At 44.2% G+C, this 15,333-nt stretch overlaps 1 protein-coding gene across 1 annotated transcript; it reads right to left on the bottom strand.

Annotated features, from left to right (window-relative positions):
• Positions 1-1,973: 1,973 nt before the first annotated feature.
• On the bottom strand, positions 1,974-15,069 carry ARL10 (ARF like GTPase 10). The gene is made up of 4 exons (XM_079145325.1): positions 14,805-15,069; positions 13,990-14,191; positions 6,849-7,024; positions 1,974-4,285 (listed from the first exon to the last, which is right to left on the bottom strand). The coding sequence occupies exons 1-4, from the start codon at positions 14,985-14,987 to the stop codon at positions 4,112-4,114; spliced, it is 735 nt and encodes a 244-aa protein (XP_079001451.1). The 5' UTR covers positions 14,988-15,069; the 3' UTR covers positions 1,974-4,111.
• Between the last annotated feature and the right edge of the window lie 264 nt (positions 15,070-15,333).

Raw genomic sequence — 15,333 nt, 5'->3', positions numbered from 1 at the left:
TGAGCTATATCCTAAGCCCTTTTAACTTTTTGAGAGGGTCTCACTAAGTTGCCAAGGTTTACCTCTAACTTTTGATCTAACTGCCTCAGTCTCTCAAATCACTGGGATTGCAAGCATGCACCACTGTGCTCAGCAATCATAAATTGTCTTATTTGTTTAACATCCCTTGCTAGAGTAAGCTTGAGGACAGGGATCTTGCCTGGGAATCCAAAGCCTGGCCCAAGGCAGGTGCTGGGGAGAATGTTCATGGAATCACCTGTCTGCATGGCTTGTGGTCTCCCTTCTGACCTTTAGTGCTGAGGCCATTAGGAGACTTCCTTGCTCCCATTTCCACCCTCTGTCCTTAGTTGAGACCCCTCCATGGGTAGGAACAGCAATATGGATCCCTCCTCAAAGGCACTGAGTTAGGCCAAAGCTGATGTTCTTACCCACCTGCTCCATACCCCAAAATGGGGTACTGTCCCACATAGGGACCTGGGACTGTCCAGCACATTACTGTGTCACAAGGAAGTGTTCTGGGCCCACCCTCCACAGCTCCCCTTCACTGGAACTGTAAGCACTTAGCACATACTACTCAAAATGAGAATTCAACTGAAGTATATAAGAGTTTCAAGGTTTGTTTTTTTTTTTTTTTTTGTTTTGTTTTTTTAACCTCAAACAGCTACTAAAATTCCAGTATATACAGTTTGTTCTTGGCAGCCCTTTGCATCTGGGTTTGTGGAGCACAGGCCAAGACAGCAAGGTCCTTTTCCTCATCTGCTGCCTCTGGAAAATGGGCCCATAAAGGGACAAGGGGAGGATTTCTGTCAAAGATCTGGAAGTAAAGGGAGATTCCCATTTCGTGGCTACTAGATAGAACTTAATGTTCAAAATTGCCACCTCTGAGGCTGTGAGGGGAGGGCAGTCTGTTTAGAATATCTCAGATTTGAGGTCTGGAACAGCTGCAAGAGAGGGGACACCAAAGGTTGTCCTGCAGCTGGTTCAAATGCTGGCTGTTCTCCTAATCCAGCATGAGAATAATAAAATGTTTTTCAAAAGATATAAGTGGAAATATTTTTGGAGAATCTGTTCATTCAGGCTGGCAGATAAGTGTCAAATTTCCATCAGCATTTCTCCAGAGAAGACCATGAGGCTCTGATGGGCTGACTTCCTCCCAGTCCTCATAGCCAGGTATCATGGCATCAGCACAAGCTTAAGACCTGCGGTTCTGAGCAGCAAGGGTTACTGGACAGGATGGGCAGCTAGTCCCAGAAGCCTCCAGAACCCGCTCACCCTGACCATCCAAATATCCAAGCTCTGGGCAACATATATGAGATGAGAAGCTGCAGGTAACTGGCTGATTTCCAAGAGTCAGGTGTTCTGGGCTACTGGATCCAAAAAGTACTATTCGGAACTATTTAGAAATAGCTAGGTGTGGTGGCACACTTGTAATTCCAGCAGCTTAGGAGCTGAGGCAGGAGGTTTACAAGTTTGAGACCAGCCTGGGCAATTTAGGGAGACCCTGTCTCAAAAATAAGAAAGGGCTCGGGATGTAGGTCAGTGGTGGAATGCCCTTGGGTTCAATCACCAGCAGCTGGGTAAGAACACCATAAGGAGTGGGGCACAGTGGCGCATGCCTAAAATCTCAGTGATTCAGGAGGCTGAGGCAGGAGGAGCACAAGTTTGAGGCCAGCTTCAGCGACCTTGTCTCAAAAATAAAAAGGAATGGGTTACAGGTTAGTGGTAAAGCACCCCTGGGTTCATTCCCCAGTACCAAAAAAATCCAAACAAAACAACAACAAAACCACCACCAGGCCAAGCAGATAGGGAGAATAAAATGCTAGCAGCCCCACCATGTGAGTGTACTAGCACTCAGAGGCCACTAGAATTCCTGTATGCTGTACAAGGATGGGGTGGTGATGATACTCCAGTTCCTCAGTGTGCCACTAGCTCCTGAGGTTCTGAGAATGGTCTTTATAAAAGCAGCTCAAGTGGACATAGTAGAGTTCTTTATTCTTCAAGTTCATCTCCCCCTATTGGGGACTTTAAAAATTGTACTACATAATGATATTCATTAGACAAAGGCAGATCTTAATTAGGAAAAAAAGGATCCCTCTCAACAATCAATGCTGGTTCTGAAGGTAACCTGTAAGCACTGGAGAACAAGGTAGAGTTTATAGAACAAAGACACAGTTTCTTACTCTTCCAATGACAAGATGAAAAACTGCCAGCAAAATTTCGAAGGCTACTCTAAAACTCAAGTCATTCCTTAAATATTTAACACAAAAGCAGAGAAATCACTTCTTACCGTGGAAAATGAATTGGCATCTAAAAGAACAGTGATTCCATTATAATGTTCCCACAGTCCATGGGCACAGTGGACCACATTCCCACGGATCATACTTACTTCTGGACTTAAAAGCTTCCCACGCACTGCCCCTCCAGGTGCCTCTTCTTGACCATAGTATGGTATGAAGCATGCTGGTAGATGTCAAGTGAAACAAAGGCACAAACTCTGTTCTCAATTAGAAAGCAAACTGAGTGGGATATCACTTTAAAAAAATAAGTCCATTTGCAGTTGTTGATTATTCAGTGGCTCCTTCTTTTGCCTGTCTCATCAAGAAGTATTGGCTGATCACTATTAACAGAATCATGGAATGTGCACTGGAGAGAATTCTGGAAATTCAGTCCAACTTAGCTTTCGTTGGGGAGTAAATGGTCCAGGAAGGCTGAGTGATATGCTCAAGACCACCTTGGCTGGTCTGTTATTCCTGTCCTTATAGATTAACATGATGAAAATGTTTTTTTTCATCTTTTTATGGGACTTACATGATAGAAATTTCGGAGTCGGTTCTATCTATCCAGAAGGGGTTTGTGTCCCTTCAACATATTGAGCCAACGGTTGAAGTTTAAGTTCATGTGAATCAATGTGAAGTATTATGTAATTACAATCCCAAAGGTGGGAGGGGGTGTGGCTACAGCTTTGTCTCCATTGTCACCTGTAGGTTATCTCAATATCACCAGGATTCCAGCTATTTTCCTCAAAGTTCCAAGTTTTCTATGATAATCACCTGGGGTTGTGATTACAGCACCTATAAACAGAACCTAGAACTTTGGACTGTTCCTTTGATAAATACATAAATAAATAAATAAAACAGTTCTGAGGCTGACTTCTAGCTCCAGTCAACAGTCTCGTTCCCAGGGACTCAGGCTCCTTCCTTCCCCAGACTTATGTAAACATGAGCATTGGCAGTTAGTATAAGAGCAGCAGCTTGTCTCCAGATCAGCGGGGAAACCCAGCCTTAACCCTTTCTGTCTGGTGGGTGAACTGTACTTATTCTTTAGTCAAGAGAAGCTGGCAATCCAGGCCTTAAAAGCAGGAAGGTGTTGATCAAGGTCCTTGCTAGGATCTCTAGGTTCATCCTACTACGTCACATCTCCATGGTTGGCAGTTAGAAAAGAACATGGTGATTACCTTCCTTTAAAAATGATGGCCTGAGGACCAGAGAGGCAGAGACTACACAAGGCCACAAGCCAGTTAGGCAGAGCAGGGACCCACTAAGTTGCCCAGGCTGGCAATGAACTTGCAAGCCTTCTGCCTCAGTCTCCTGAGTCACTAGGATTACAGGTATGTGCCATTGAGCTCTGCTGGCAGACCAGGGGCTGAAGGACAATACAGAGCTGGAAGCAAGGGCTGACTCCATATCACCCAAAACCTGCTCACATGTGAAAGGCATGGTCATCAGGAGGGACAGTCTATACTGGGAGACCTGGAGGTGCTAAGAGTGTTTGTGACATCTGCACTGGTTCTTCAACCACTGGGACCTTCAGGGAGGGGAGGACTGAGCCTACTAAGCATCTCACTGTGCAGGTAATAGAAGGGAACACTGGATCCACACTCCAGCCTGGAATGAGCCAGAAACTACCTCTCTACTCTCTGCCTCACTCACCTCGTTATTTTAGCTTCATGGCTACCTCACCAGGAAGGCTTATTCACAGGACTTGGCCTTGCTCTTGAGAGGGCAAGGAGGGGAGAAAGGAAGTGCTGCCATGTGGTTCCTACCCCAGGCCCAATCTGGTGAAGAAGAAGGAGGAGGCAGGGGAACTGTGGTCCCCAGGCTGGGCAGTGAGCCTAGGAGAGAAGTTCCAAGAGCAGTTTCCAAATGTGCACAGTGCCAGGATTTTCAAAGCCAGGTCCAGCAGGAGCAATGCTGGCTGCCAAGAGGAAAACCTCCCGTTGACTGTCGATGGCTTGGAGGCCCAGCTCCTGCTGCAGCTCCACCATACTCATGGCCTCACTCAGGTCCTAGGGTTGACACAGAAGCCAGTTAGAACACAGCTGACAGTGGTTCCCAACAATGCCACCCTCGTCATCCATGAACTCAACTATTCTTTGGCTATTCCCGGGAACATCAGGGCCCAAGTTTCCAGGAGCCACCTCTGGGTACCTTGAAATAAAATCACTACTCTTGATGGGTGTGGTGGTGCAATTGCAATCCCAGCGACTCAGGAGGCTGACATAGGAGTATCCAAATTCAAGGCCAGCTCAGGAACTTAGTGAGACCATGTCTCAAAAAATAAGAAGACTAGGGGTGGGCTGGGGATATAGCTCAGTGGTGGAGTACTTGCCTAGCATATCCAAGGCTCTGAGTTTAATCCCCAGCATGGTAAAACAAAACAAAACAAAAAACTGGGAATGTAGTTGTAGTTTAGAGGCAAAGTGCCCTGGGTTCAACCTCCAGTACCCAAAACAAAACAAAACAAAACAAAACGCAAAGCAAAGCAAAACAAAACAAAACAAACAAAACACAAAAAACAAAACCCAACCAAAACCCAAAAATTCTCTTTTCATTGTACCATCAGTAACTACAGTAAGAAACAGAACACTTCCTATGTGTCAGCCACATAGGAAGTATATAAGTTTGGGTACTTATATACCCAAACTTATTTCTCACAGATGAAGTGTTTTAGCCCAAGTAACAATGATAAGTTGCAGAGACAGGTTCCAAACAGGTTGGTTTGATGACCATGCTTTTTTGCTTTTTTTTTTTTTTTTTTTTTTTTTTGCAGTACTGGGGATTGAACCCAGGGCCTTGTGCTTACAAGGCAAGCACTCTACCAACTGAGCTATATCCCCAGCCCTGATAACCAAGCTTTGACCCTTATGTAAATCCTGACTCAGTTTCCTAAACTCAGTAGTGGAGTTCATACAGTAGGGTTCCTTCCTGACAATACCCTAAAAACTTCCACTTCCAGATAATACCCTAAAAACTAGCTGAAAGAAAAGAATAAACTACTCATGGCATGGCTGGTGATGATATATTTTAATTCAAAGATGGCTCAAGATTAAAAGGATTCTCTTGGACCAATTCATAGAATGGTGTTAACTTAGGTGTTAACTCCTATAGGTTTAAAGCTACTGTGAATAGGAACCAAAAATTATATTAAAAAACCTCCTATAAAGTAGGCATTATCTCCCAAAGGTGTAAAACTGCTATGAGTTATAAATAGGATGATGATATAATTTGTCTAAACCAGGGTATTTCAGAGGCTAGAAATTATTAATAGTCACAGCAGAGTAATAGATATAGATGTGGAATGCTGAAGCATACCAGGCCAAATGGTCACCATGGTTTGTTTATTTTTTGCAGTGTTGGGATTAGGGTTTTGTGCATGCTAGGCAAGTGCCCTGCTACCGAACTATACCTCTAGTCATGGGTCATTGTATCTCCCAATAGGTAGGGGGAATCCAAGGTCAAAGACATACAGCTTCTCTCCAATTCAGGTTAGAAACGTGTTCCACAGGACAGGGGATACAGCTCAGTGGTAAAGTGCTTGCCTAGCATGCTTGGAGCCCTGGGTTCAATCACAAGTACCACCAAATGCCAAACAAAAAACCAGACACACAGGCACAGGCCATAGGGAATATGATAGGGTTCTGGACTGTAGAGCCCTATTGCACCTAAGGTTCTGTGATGTTGAAGTTTGCTGGACCCAAGGTAGCCCTCTGTTATGGTTAAGAGCAGAAACATTAAGGAAGACCTGAGTTTGAGTCTTGGCTTTGCTGAAGTTTTAACTTCAGGCATTTGATGACAGCAGGGCCCATCATGGGCTTTTGTAGGAATTAAGTGAGATCATGGTTGTTAGGTGTCTGGAACACTGTGAGCACACAATAAATGTTGTTATTATTATTTAACCTGTTCTATTTCTTGTCACTTTAGCTCTCTAGTCTATACCCAGAAGTTGAAAGGGCACAGCAGAGTGGAAAAGGTACAAGGCTTTTTTTTGGTTTTTGTTTTTTTTTTCCCTCTTAGTATCAGAGAGAGAACCCAGGGGTGCTCTACCATTAAGATATATCCCCAGACATTTTTACTTTTTGAGATAGGGTCTCCCTAAGTTGTTCGGGCTGGCCTTGAATTTGCAATGCTCTTCCTCAGCCTCCCAAATTGCTCAGATTTCATGTATGTCCCACCATACCCAGGTAAAGGTACATCCCAATTCCACTCCTCTTATCCCAATTCCACAAATTTGGAGAGATAACAAACCTCTCTGAGACTATTCCACAGCTTGTAGGGTCAACAGAAGCCCAAGAAGAAATGTCATTCAGAACCACACCTGGTATATAGTACATACTTACTAATTATTCCCCTTATGTTTCTAGGGTGACAGAGGATAGGGAGACAAAGAGAAGACAGAGGTAGGGATCAGAAAAGAGGAGGAATGAGAAAAGAGTATAGGTAGAAGAGGCGGGGGACAATATCTCAGCCAAGTCCTCCAAGCGTGGGCCCAAATCCTTCTAGTGCTCCCTGCCCTGACAAGGCATACGTGAGAAGTCCAACTGGCTTCAGCCAGCCTTCCATGACCCTTACCTGCTTGTTGGCAACCACGACGACAGGCAGGTCAGGGTCTTTGTCCAGTAGCTTATGCAGTTCTTGTCGGGCCCAGGGCATCCGCAGCCGGTCAGCAGAGTCAACCATGAAGACCAGCACATCCACCTCATTCACAAACTCTTTCCAGTAGAAGCGTAGATTCTGGCTGCCACCAACTGAGAAGAGGCCAGGGGCCGCCAGATCAGAGCCTTCCTGGGACCTGATTCTCTATTCACAACCCAACCCCACCCCACTTCCAGCTTCCCAAGGCTCTACCAACCAGGGGCAATGAAAGGACCACAGAGTTCAAAACTAATCAGACTTGAGTTTGGCTGTAGTTCTGACAGCCAGGTCTCTTAGAGGAAGAGGCTACTTTGAGCATCAGTCCCCTCCTCACTGAAGTTATCAGGGATTGCACTAAAACCCAAAGTTACCATATGCAATGCACCCTTCACAGGAGTGGCATGTAGGTGCTCTACAATTCTCACTCTGGGCTGCCTTGCCTCTTATCATTTCCTAGCTTTCTCCCAGGTCAGTGACGGCTCTGATGAGAAATTACAAGTCCCAATACCTAGAAAAGACAGGACTTCTGCCCCGTCTGTTCAGTCATTCCCTGCTCTCATGTCATCTTGTTCTCTTCTCTTGGAAATGCCATACTCAATTCTACCAACACTTGGTTGTCCACACAGTGTCTCCCTTCTTTGGTTGCCTTCCTGATCCTCTCTGCCTCTCAGCCTAGTCCCCATGGTCACCTGCATCCCAGTGTTTCTGGTTCTGATACTTGTGCTCTGAGCTCTCAGTTAGAGGCACTTACCTCTGGATTCCCCCAAAGCCTCAGCACAATGCCTGGCACATAGCAGGCACTCATCAAGTATTTACTGCGTGCTTACTAGGTGCCAAGCACTGATCTGGGTGCTGGGTATAAAGAGGTAAACAAAGCAGGCAAGGGCCTTGCTCTCAAGGAGCTCCCTTTCTAACCAGGATGGACCAGGTGATAAACAAACACACATTCTAGAAAGGCGGGAGATAAAACAGAACAAGGGAAAGTAGCTGGAGGCAAGGATGGCCTTGAATTAAGTGGTCTGTGAAGAAGTGGCATGGGTGTGAGTCTGGGATGATAAGGAGCTAGTCAAAAGAAGGGGCAGAGAAAAGCATCACAGGCAGAGAGAAGCTTGACATGCTTGAGAAACAGAAAGAAGTATGTTGTGGCTGAGGCACCACCAGAAGGAGGGCATGACAGATGAGGATGGTCAATGGTGGCACAGTGAACCCCTTGGGCAAATTTAAGTAAGACTGACATCTCACATGGGTTTCTGAAAGATACCTCTAACACTAAGGACATAAGTGGAAGCAGAAAGACCAGTAAAGATGAAACACCACCTTTTGAAAATTAAGGGCAACTTCCTGATAACTGTTTCTCTGCATCTCATATGTCCTCATATTGAGATAGAGGCTGAAAGTCTGATGGGTCCAGGGAAGTGGAGACTGACATATTTCAGTCTGATATTTCAGTTGATTAACACAGCCTAGCTCTAGGTAAATCTACATAAGTAAATTTACCTATCTTTTGTCCCACTCTGACTTCTCTTATAAAAACTTTCTGCACCCCTGAGGCTCCCAAGGATGGAAATTTGAGACATAAAGTTTTCCACTATCTTCCTCAAAGCTGGCTTGGATTAAACTTATTTCCTAGCCAGTATGCCTCCTAAGTTTCTAGTGGAGCAAGGAGCTGTAAAGCCATTCCCTCAGGTTAGTTTTGGCAAGCCATGCCAGGGGCCAGGATCCTGCCCTTGAGCAGCATGTTCAAACCCACAGCAATCTCCAAGGAGAAGGGGGCTCCCCTGCTCATGGCTAGCTAAACCAACAGGTGGAATTTCAGGGAAAAATCCTATCTCTCATCTTTGCTGTAGCATCAGCTACCCGAAAATGCTTTGTTGGTGAGGGGAAAAGGCTATTTGGGAACCAAGTTCCACTAGTTGGGTGTCACATCAGATGCACACTGAGAATTTTATCTCCATCATTTGAGGCTTTGGACCTTGAATGGGTAATTTTGCAATACAGGGAGGTATCAAGTAAATTCTCTCCAATGTCTGAAACTTGATTTCAGTGTACCGATTGATGAGGTAAGATTCAAGGCAAAAATTCCAGCAATTCTGTTGGTTTGTTTGGAAAGCTCCTTTGGGTTTGGTTGTGGTTTGGAAAAAAAGATGACAGCATGGCCTATATATCTGAAAGTGCACACTGATTTAATGCAGCTGCTTGTTAAGTTGACAATTGGCTTAAGAGACTAAACTCTGATGGCTACAGCACAGATTTATCTGCAGAAGTTAGAGAATTCCATTTTCCCAAGCATGACTCTTGCTTCAATCATCAGATGAGGCTCTGTAAACAAAATGGATAAAACTTATCCACAATGACTTTATTTTGAGCTCATGTGTTTTTCCTCTGGTTATTCTCTTTGATTCTGTGCATTTAAATTCCATATTTTTGTCTGATTAAAAGCTTTTGATTTTCTCTAATAAGAAACTTGTTATTCAAGGTTTGCTGGTCTGAATCTTTGAGGTGTAAATTTTTTACCTGACTTCAACTGATGATGCAAATTTAAGATTTATAGACTGCTAATCTAGCAAATAAATCTAAGCTTTGAAATTTTGTGTGTGCCTATATGTTTATATGCTTATCTATTGTGTTTGCATGGCACCAAGTTGACTTACAGATAAGTAACACATAATTTGAAACCTGTCATTCAAATACCTTTTGATTCACATGACTTTAGTAAATCTATGACAAAAAGTTAATTTGAACTTGTTGATAATAAGACTGTCTTTACAATTTGGTGGCACTTTTTTCTGACCTACTAAACCAACTTGGATTTAGACATTAAAGATATACTGTTCAATGCTTTCAATGCCCATGAGTAGTCTCAAAACAGCTGTTAAAATTAGTAAATTAGATGAAAATATAAGACATACATTTGCAAATGGTCATTAAGTTCTTTAGAAAAATATTCTTTGTTTTGTTATAAAAGCTCATTAATAGGGCTCAGTTGATAGAGTGCTTGCCTTGCAAGTACAAGGCCCTAGATTGAACCCAGGGCCTGCAAATAAATAAATAAAACCATTAATAAAGGCTTTTCCACATAGAATTGATGGTCACCAGATATAATTATTTATGTGACCTAATGCCAATAGTCTATGATAAAAATTAAAAAGGCTTATCTGCTTCTTTGTAATAGATGAGCTACTACTATTTTCCAAATTATTCTTTGCTTAGATTCTTTAAAATTAGTAACTATGGCACTATGGGATTGAATCCAGGGGAGCTCTTCCAATGAGCTACATTCCCAGCCCTTTTTATTTTTTATTTTGAGACAGTCTCACTAAGTTGCTGAGGCTGTCCTCAAACTTGCAATCCTCCTGTCTCAGCCTCCTCAGAAATTGGAACTACAGGTGTGCACCACCATACCCCATTTAAAAATGTAGTTTAAAAAATGGTTTTATTTTTATGAGGAAACCTTAATTCATAGCTAGAAATCTTAGTCTTTTCACACCTCAAATATCTTTTTTTTTTCTTAATTTTAAAGTGGTACTGAAAATTGGATCCAGAGGCACTCTACCACTGGACTACATCCCGGCCCTTTTTAAATTTTATTTTGAGATAGGGTCTTACCAGCCAAGGCTGGGTCTTGATTTATGATCCTCATGTCTCTGTCTCCTGAGTCTCTGGGATTACAGGTATATCCCCCTAGGATCTACATTATTTTTGGTACTGGGGATTGAACTCAAGGGTGCTTTTCCACTGAACTACATCCCCAGTCCTTTTTATTTTGTATTTTGAGACAGGGTCTTGCTAAGTTGTTGAGGCTAGCCTTGAACTTGTGTTTCTCCTACCTTAGTGTTCCAAGTTGCTATGATTAGACACCCAGCTATATTATTTTAAATGTGTTTTATTTTCTCCATTTTCAATGATCTAAAGACATAAGATAATAGTTTTTTTTTTAAATATTCTTTTTAGTTGTAGATGAACACAATACCTTTATTTTACTTACTCATTTTTATGTGGTACCAAGGATCAAACCCAGTGCCTCACACATGCTAGGCAAGTGCTCTACCACTGAGCTATAATACAGCCTCAGTCCAAGTTTTGTTTCTTTTGAGTTAGAATTTTTCCTTAAAAGATTTTTTTTCAGGTTTGATATAGGTCTCTCCTATAAATAACAAGACCTTATAAATAATGAGTATTAAATTTAAATGACTACTTCTTCAAAGCAATGTAAAGTTGATGAGACCTTGTCCTATGCCATTAGATAGTACCAGAGGTCAGAGAAAACCTATTTGTAACAAATCAACATATGAGATATGGAAAAGAAATACAGAAAATATTTTTCACCATTTCACTATTCTGGTTTGCTTGATTAATGTTTAAATTCCAGAGGAACTTAAAGGGTTTCTTATAATATTGATCTGCTCTTAACAAAGGTTATAAGAAATGACTTACCAAAAATTTTATCAAGATAATTTCCTATATTTTCTGCTTTTGTTATTATTTATTTATTTATCTTTATTTTTGGTGCCGGGGTCAAACCCAGAGCCTTGTGTATACTAGACAAGCAGACTACCACTGAACAACATCCCTAGCCCTTTGTTAATTTTTGATTGCTTAAAATAAGATTTAAGTCCTATAAGAATTAGGATTTATTAAAATATTTATTTGTTCTAAAGTCTTTTTTTGGTTTATAACTGGTTAAATGAACCACTATTTTTATAATGATATGATATATTTCAAACACTTTGTAAAGCTTTAGAAATCTGAATCTGGATATAATGCTGTAAATCATGACTGTTGTCTTAACATACTGTATAGGTAATTTTAGTTACCTTGCCAGCATGCTTCCCAAGTTTTGTTTTGTGAAGTTACTAAGCCCACTAAGTAATAATACCTTATGTATTATTTGTAGTCATTTTAAATAACATGAACCATGTCTCTATAGTTGATGAGAGGCAATCCTGCTTTATTCATTCTTTATCTCAAGTCAAATTTAAGGTTGAAGATTTTGATATATGATAAGACTGGCTATTTTAAAAGAGTTTTCTCAAGTGTACTATTTGCATTATAATTTAGTTTACAAAATACATATGTGTGTATACAGGTAAGTTGTTTTTGTGTATGTGTAACATGGGGATCAAAACTTCAAGACTCCATTTGAAATTAAAGGCAACTTTCTGACAACTTTTTCAGCATTCCATATTTCCTTGAGTTGAGGCTGAAGGGCTGCCTCTCTGTGACCTGATAGGTGTCAGGGAACCCAGGACTGACATGTTTTGATTAATCTAGCTAAATCTGGTTAGTGAGTTCAATCTACATATGTACATTTTCTACCTTTTGCCCCACTCTGCCTTTTCTCTTCTTGTAAAAGACCCTGGGCTGCCTCCCCCACCCAACCCCAACCACCAATAAGGAATTGGAGACAGAAAGTTCTCCTCTACCTTTCTCAAAACTGGCTTTGAATAAGCCTATTTCCTTGCTAGCATGCCTCCCCAGTTTTAAGTGGAGCAATGAATGGTAAAGCCATTCCCTCTGATAACAAGGAGGCTATTATAGTACTGACAGGAGAGATGACAGTGGTTTGAACCAAGGAGCAACAGAGGAGATGGGAAGTGGACAAATACAGAGTATATCAGGATACAGCTGACAGAATTGGCTAATAAAGTGGGCACAGGAAGTGGGGAAGGGAATAGTCATCAAAGTGTTGAATTCATTCATTCTGTCACCAATTCTTGGTAGGTATTATAAGGGGTCACAGTGAAGGAACTGTGCGAGAGGAAGGTACCAGGCCTTAACAGAGAGCTCTGAGTTTGAAACTAGGCTGAGTTTCTCCATTGAGCTTAGACTGTTACCTGTAAGACCTTTAGGAAGCATGAAAAACTCATCCCCTTCTGGCAGAGCTGGGGAAAAAGTGATATTGTCTCTGCTGACAAATAAGGCCTCAAGTGCAGAGTCCCCATTTAACCTGTGTCCCTGGCACATGAAGAGGAGCCTGAGAAAGTTTGGTGTAAGTACCAGAATTCTGGGTGAATGTTTGCTATAAGCAGGAAGAGAAGAAGACATGGTTAAGTCAGTCCAACAGGCAAGTATCTGAAACTAGAGGAAAAAAGCCTACTCAGGCCATGAGTCAGGACCTCAAAGTCTGATTCCAACTCCTAGCACTTAAATGCACTCAGTCTTTATGGTGTGAGTCCTGTGGCCATCAAGAAGTCCACTTGTCCTCCCCAATGAGACTAAGCCAGACACAGGTAAGTACTGATAGCATTTCAATACCCTCTCTGCCATTCTCTTCTAAAATATCAAGAAGCCTAGAACTGAAGACTCAAGAACCTCTCTGATCACTCACTCTATATGCTCTGCTAGCTACCTACTGGGGGCTGAGCCCTTGTGGTTAGAGATGAAACAGACCAATATGTGTCCAAGGTGCATAGGCTTAGTCAGCAGCATAAGCTACAGCAGAAGGGGAGGGCAGAGGAGTCCTTAACCTAGCTTGGGAATTAGGGAAAGTTTCAAACATATGTTATGTTTAAAGTTTGATGGATAATAGCAGTTTATCAAGAGAAGAAGGGCTTTTCAGACTGAGGGAACAGTACATGCAAAGGACAAGATAAGAAAGAGACCAGCAAGTGCCATTCAGAAACAAGCAATGTAGCACAGTGCTTGATAGCCAGGGCCCAGAGCCAGACACTGCATTAGAACTGGGAAAAGCTGGATGACCTTGGCTTAGTGAATGAACTTGTTCGATGTGGGTAGTAACTGATTCTAGTTTTAGGGAATTATTGGGAGGTTTTTATTAGGTAATGCCTATCAGGTGTTTGGCATAGAACCACTAGCTGTTAGTTTCTCAGTGTTAAGATATGTGAACTTCACTAGTAGTGAGGGGCAGGTGACCATGTTGGAAACCCATTGCAAAGTGCCTGAAATGCCAGCATGTGGAGCTGGAACTGTATCTTGTGCCTCTGGGAGTGGTGCGAAGAATTTTATACAGAGGAGTGTCCTGCTTATACATGCATTTTTGGCTCCCTCTCTCTCTAAAGAATCCAGGCCTAGGTTCAGCAGTGATGATGAGGAGATGGAATAGGGGGACTCTGCTCACTCTCTAATAGGTCCACCTCGAAGTCCTTTGTGGGCAGCCGCACCGAGTTGAAGCCCCAGGTGGGGATGTGGCCTTCCAGCGGTGGCTTCCCCGACAGCACACGCAGGAACGTGCTCTTCCCAGAGCCATCCAGTCCCAGCACCAAAACCTCACGCTGCTCTAACTCTTCCAGCGCCGGCTCCTCCTCCTCCTCGTCCTCGGGCTGCGGGACAGAAGACAGGCTGTGGCTGGCAACCTCCTACCTCAACCTTCGCTAGCAAAGACCAAAGGCACCATCCCTGCCCTCCTCCAGTCCAGGGACAGGCAGGTGGATCTGAAGGAGTGACGTTAGAGATGCCTTTGAGTCCTCAATTCCCCCGCCATTCCGAACATTACTTCCCCTCGGGGAGCCTCAATTTCCCCAGTCCCGGGACCTCGAGGATACAATAATTACAGCGCAGTCAGGTTGCCTGCCTCAGTCGGGCTGAGAACTTCTCCCGGCATCCTCCCGGGCTTCGTGCCGCGCGCACTGCGCAGGCGCCGGCCAGACCCTGTTGGGGCCGCACCTTCTCTCCTCAGCCGCACCCTGAGGACTGGATGTCGAGTCCCACGGCATTGCACGACCGCGCCACACATACCCAAATTCTCTGGCGCGTACCTCGGTTCCGGGACCTCATTACTGCCCGTCACGTGTTCACCCGCGCTGTGGCGGCCAAGCCCCAGACAGCGCTTCTGGCGCTCTTATGGCAAGGCCACAGACACACCCCTCGGCCACACGTGCAGAGGCGCAGACCCCGGCCGCCCAGCCCCTCTGCAGACCCCGGTCCGACACTCACGTCCCACTCGTCCCACTGGGGTAGGCGGGCAGGCTCTGGGCCCCACCAGGCCTCGCCCCGGTCCCAACGCTTCTCCCGTCCACGGCCGAAGTAGGTTTTCCAGAGAATGAAGAGCACCGAGCCGAGTACTGCGGCGGCACCGCCCAGGGCCAGCACCAAGGGGCCCAGCGGGCGCGGTGCCATGGGGCCAGGCTAGGGGAGCAGGTGTGGGCTGCACAGGCCGTGCCTGCCCGCCCGCCCGCGGAAGATGGCCCCGCTGCGACTGCAGCGGCCGCGCCCACCCACCCAACCCCAGCTCGGCACTACAAGCCCCACAATGCACCGCCGCTGTCGCGACAGGCTGCCCGCGACCTGGTGGCGTGGGTTGGGGGCGCCGGCCGGCTAGCGGAGACTTCAGTCTTCCTCTGCCAGATGCTGTGCGGATTGCTAGGCTAAGCGTGGGGAGGGTGGGACTCGGCAGTATTTCCTTACTTTTTATCGGGTACTTCCTGGGCGCCAAGGGTTTGGCTCACGGCTTTTCTCTATTAAT

The sequence above is a fragment of the Sciurus vulgaris genome (assembly GCF_902686455.1).
Source record: "Sciurus vulgaris genome assembly, chromosome: 6".
NCBI lineage: Eukaryota > Metazoa > Chordata > Mammalia > Rodentia > Sciuridae > Sciurus > Sciurus vulgaris.
Note: the sequence above shows the minus strand (reverse complement) of the source record. Positions and strands in the feature narration are given on the sequence as shown.

Coding starts and splice junctions, on each gene's coding strand:
- ARL10 (XM_079145325.1), bottom strand. CDS start 14,987: ATGGCACCGCGCCCGCTGGGCCCCTTGGTGCTGGCCCTGGGCGGTGCC. Junction 14,192..14,804: donor CCCAGTGGGACGAGTGGGAC/GTGAGTGTCGGA, acceptor TCTGTCCCGCAG/CCCGAGGACGAGGAGGAGGA. Junction 7,025..13,989: donor CGAGGTGGACCTATTAGAGA/GTGAGCAGAGTC, acceptor GCCTCTTCTCAG/TTGGTGGCAGCCAGAATCTA.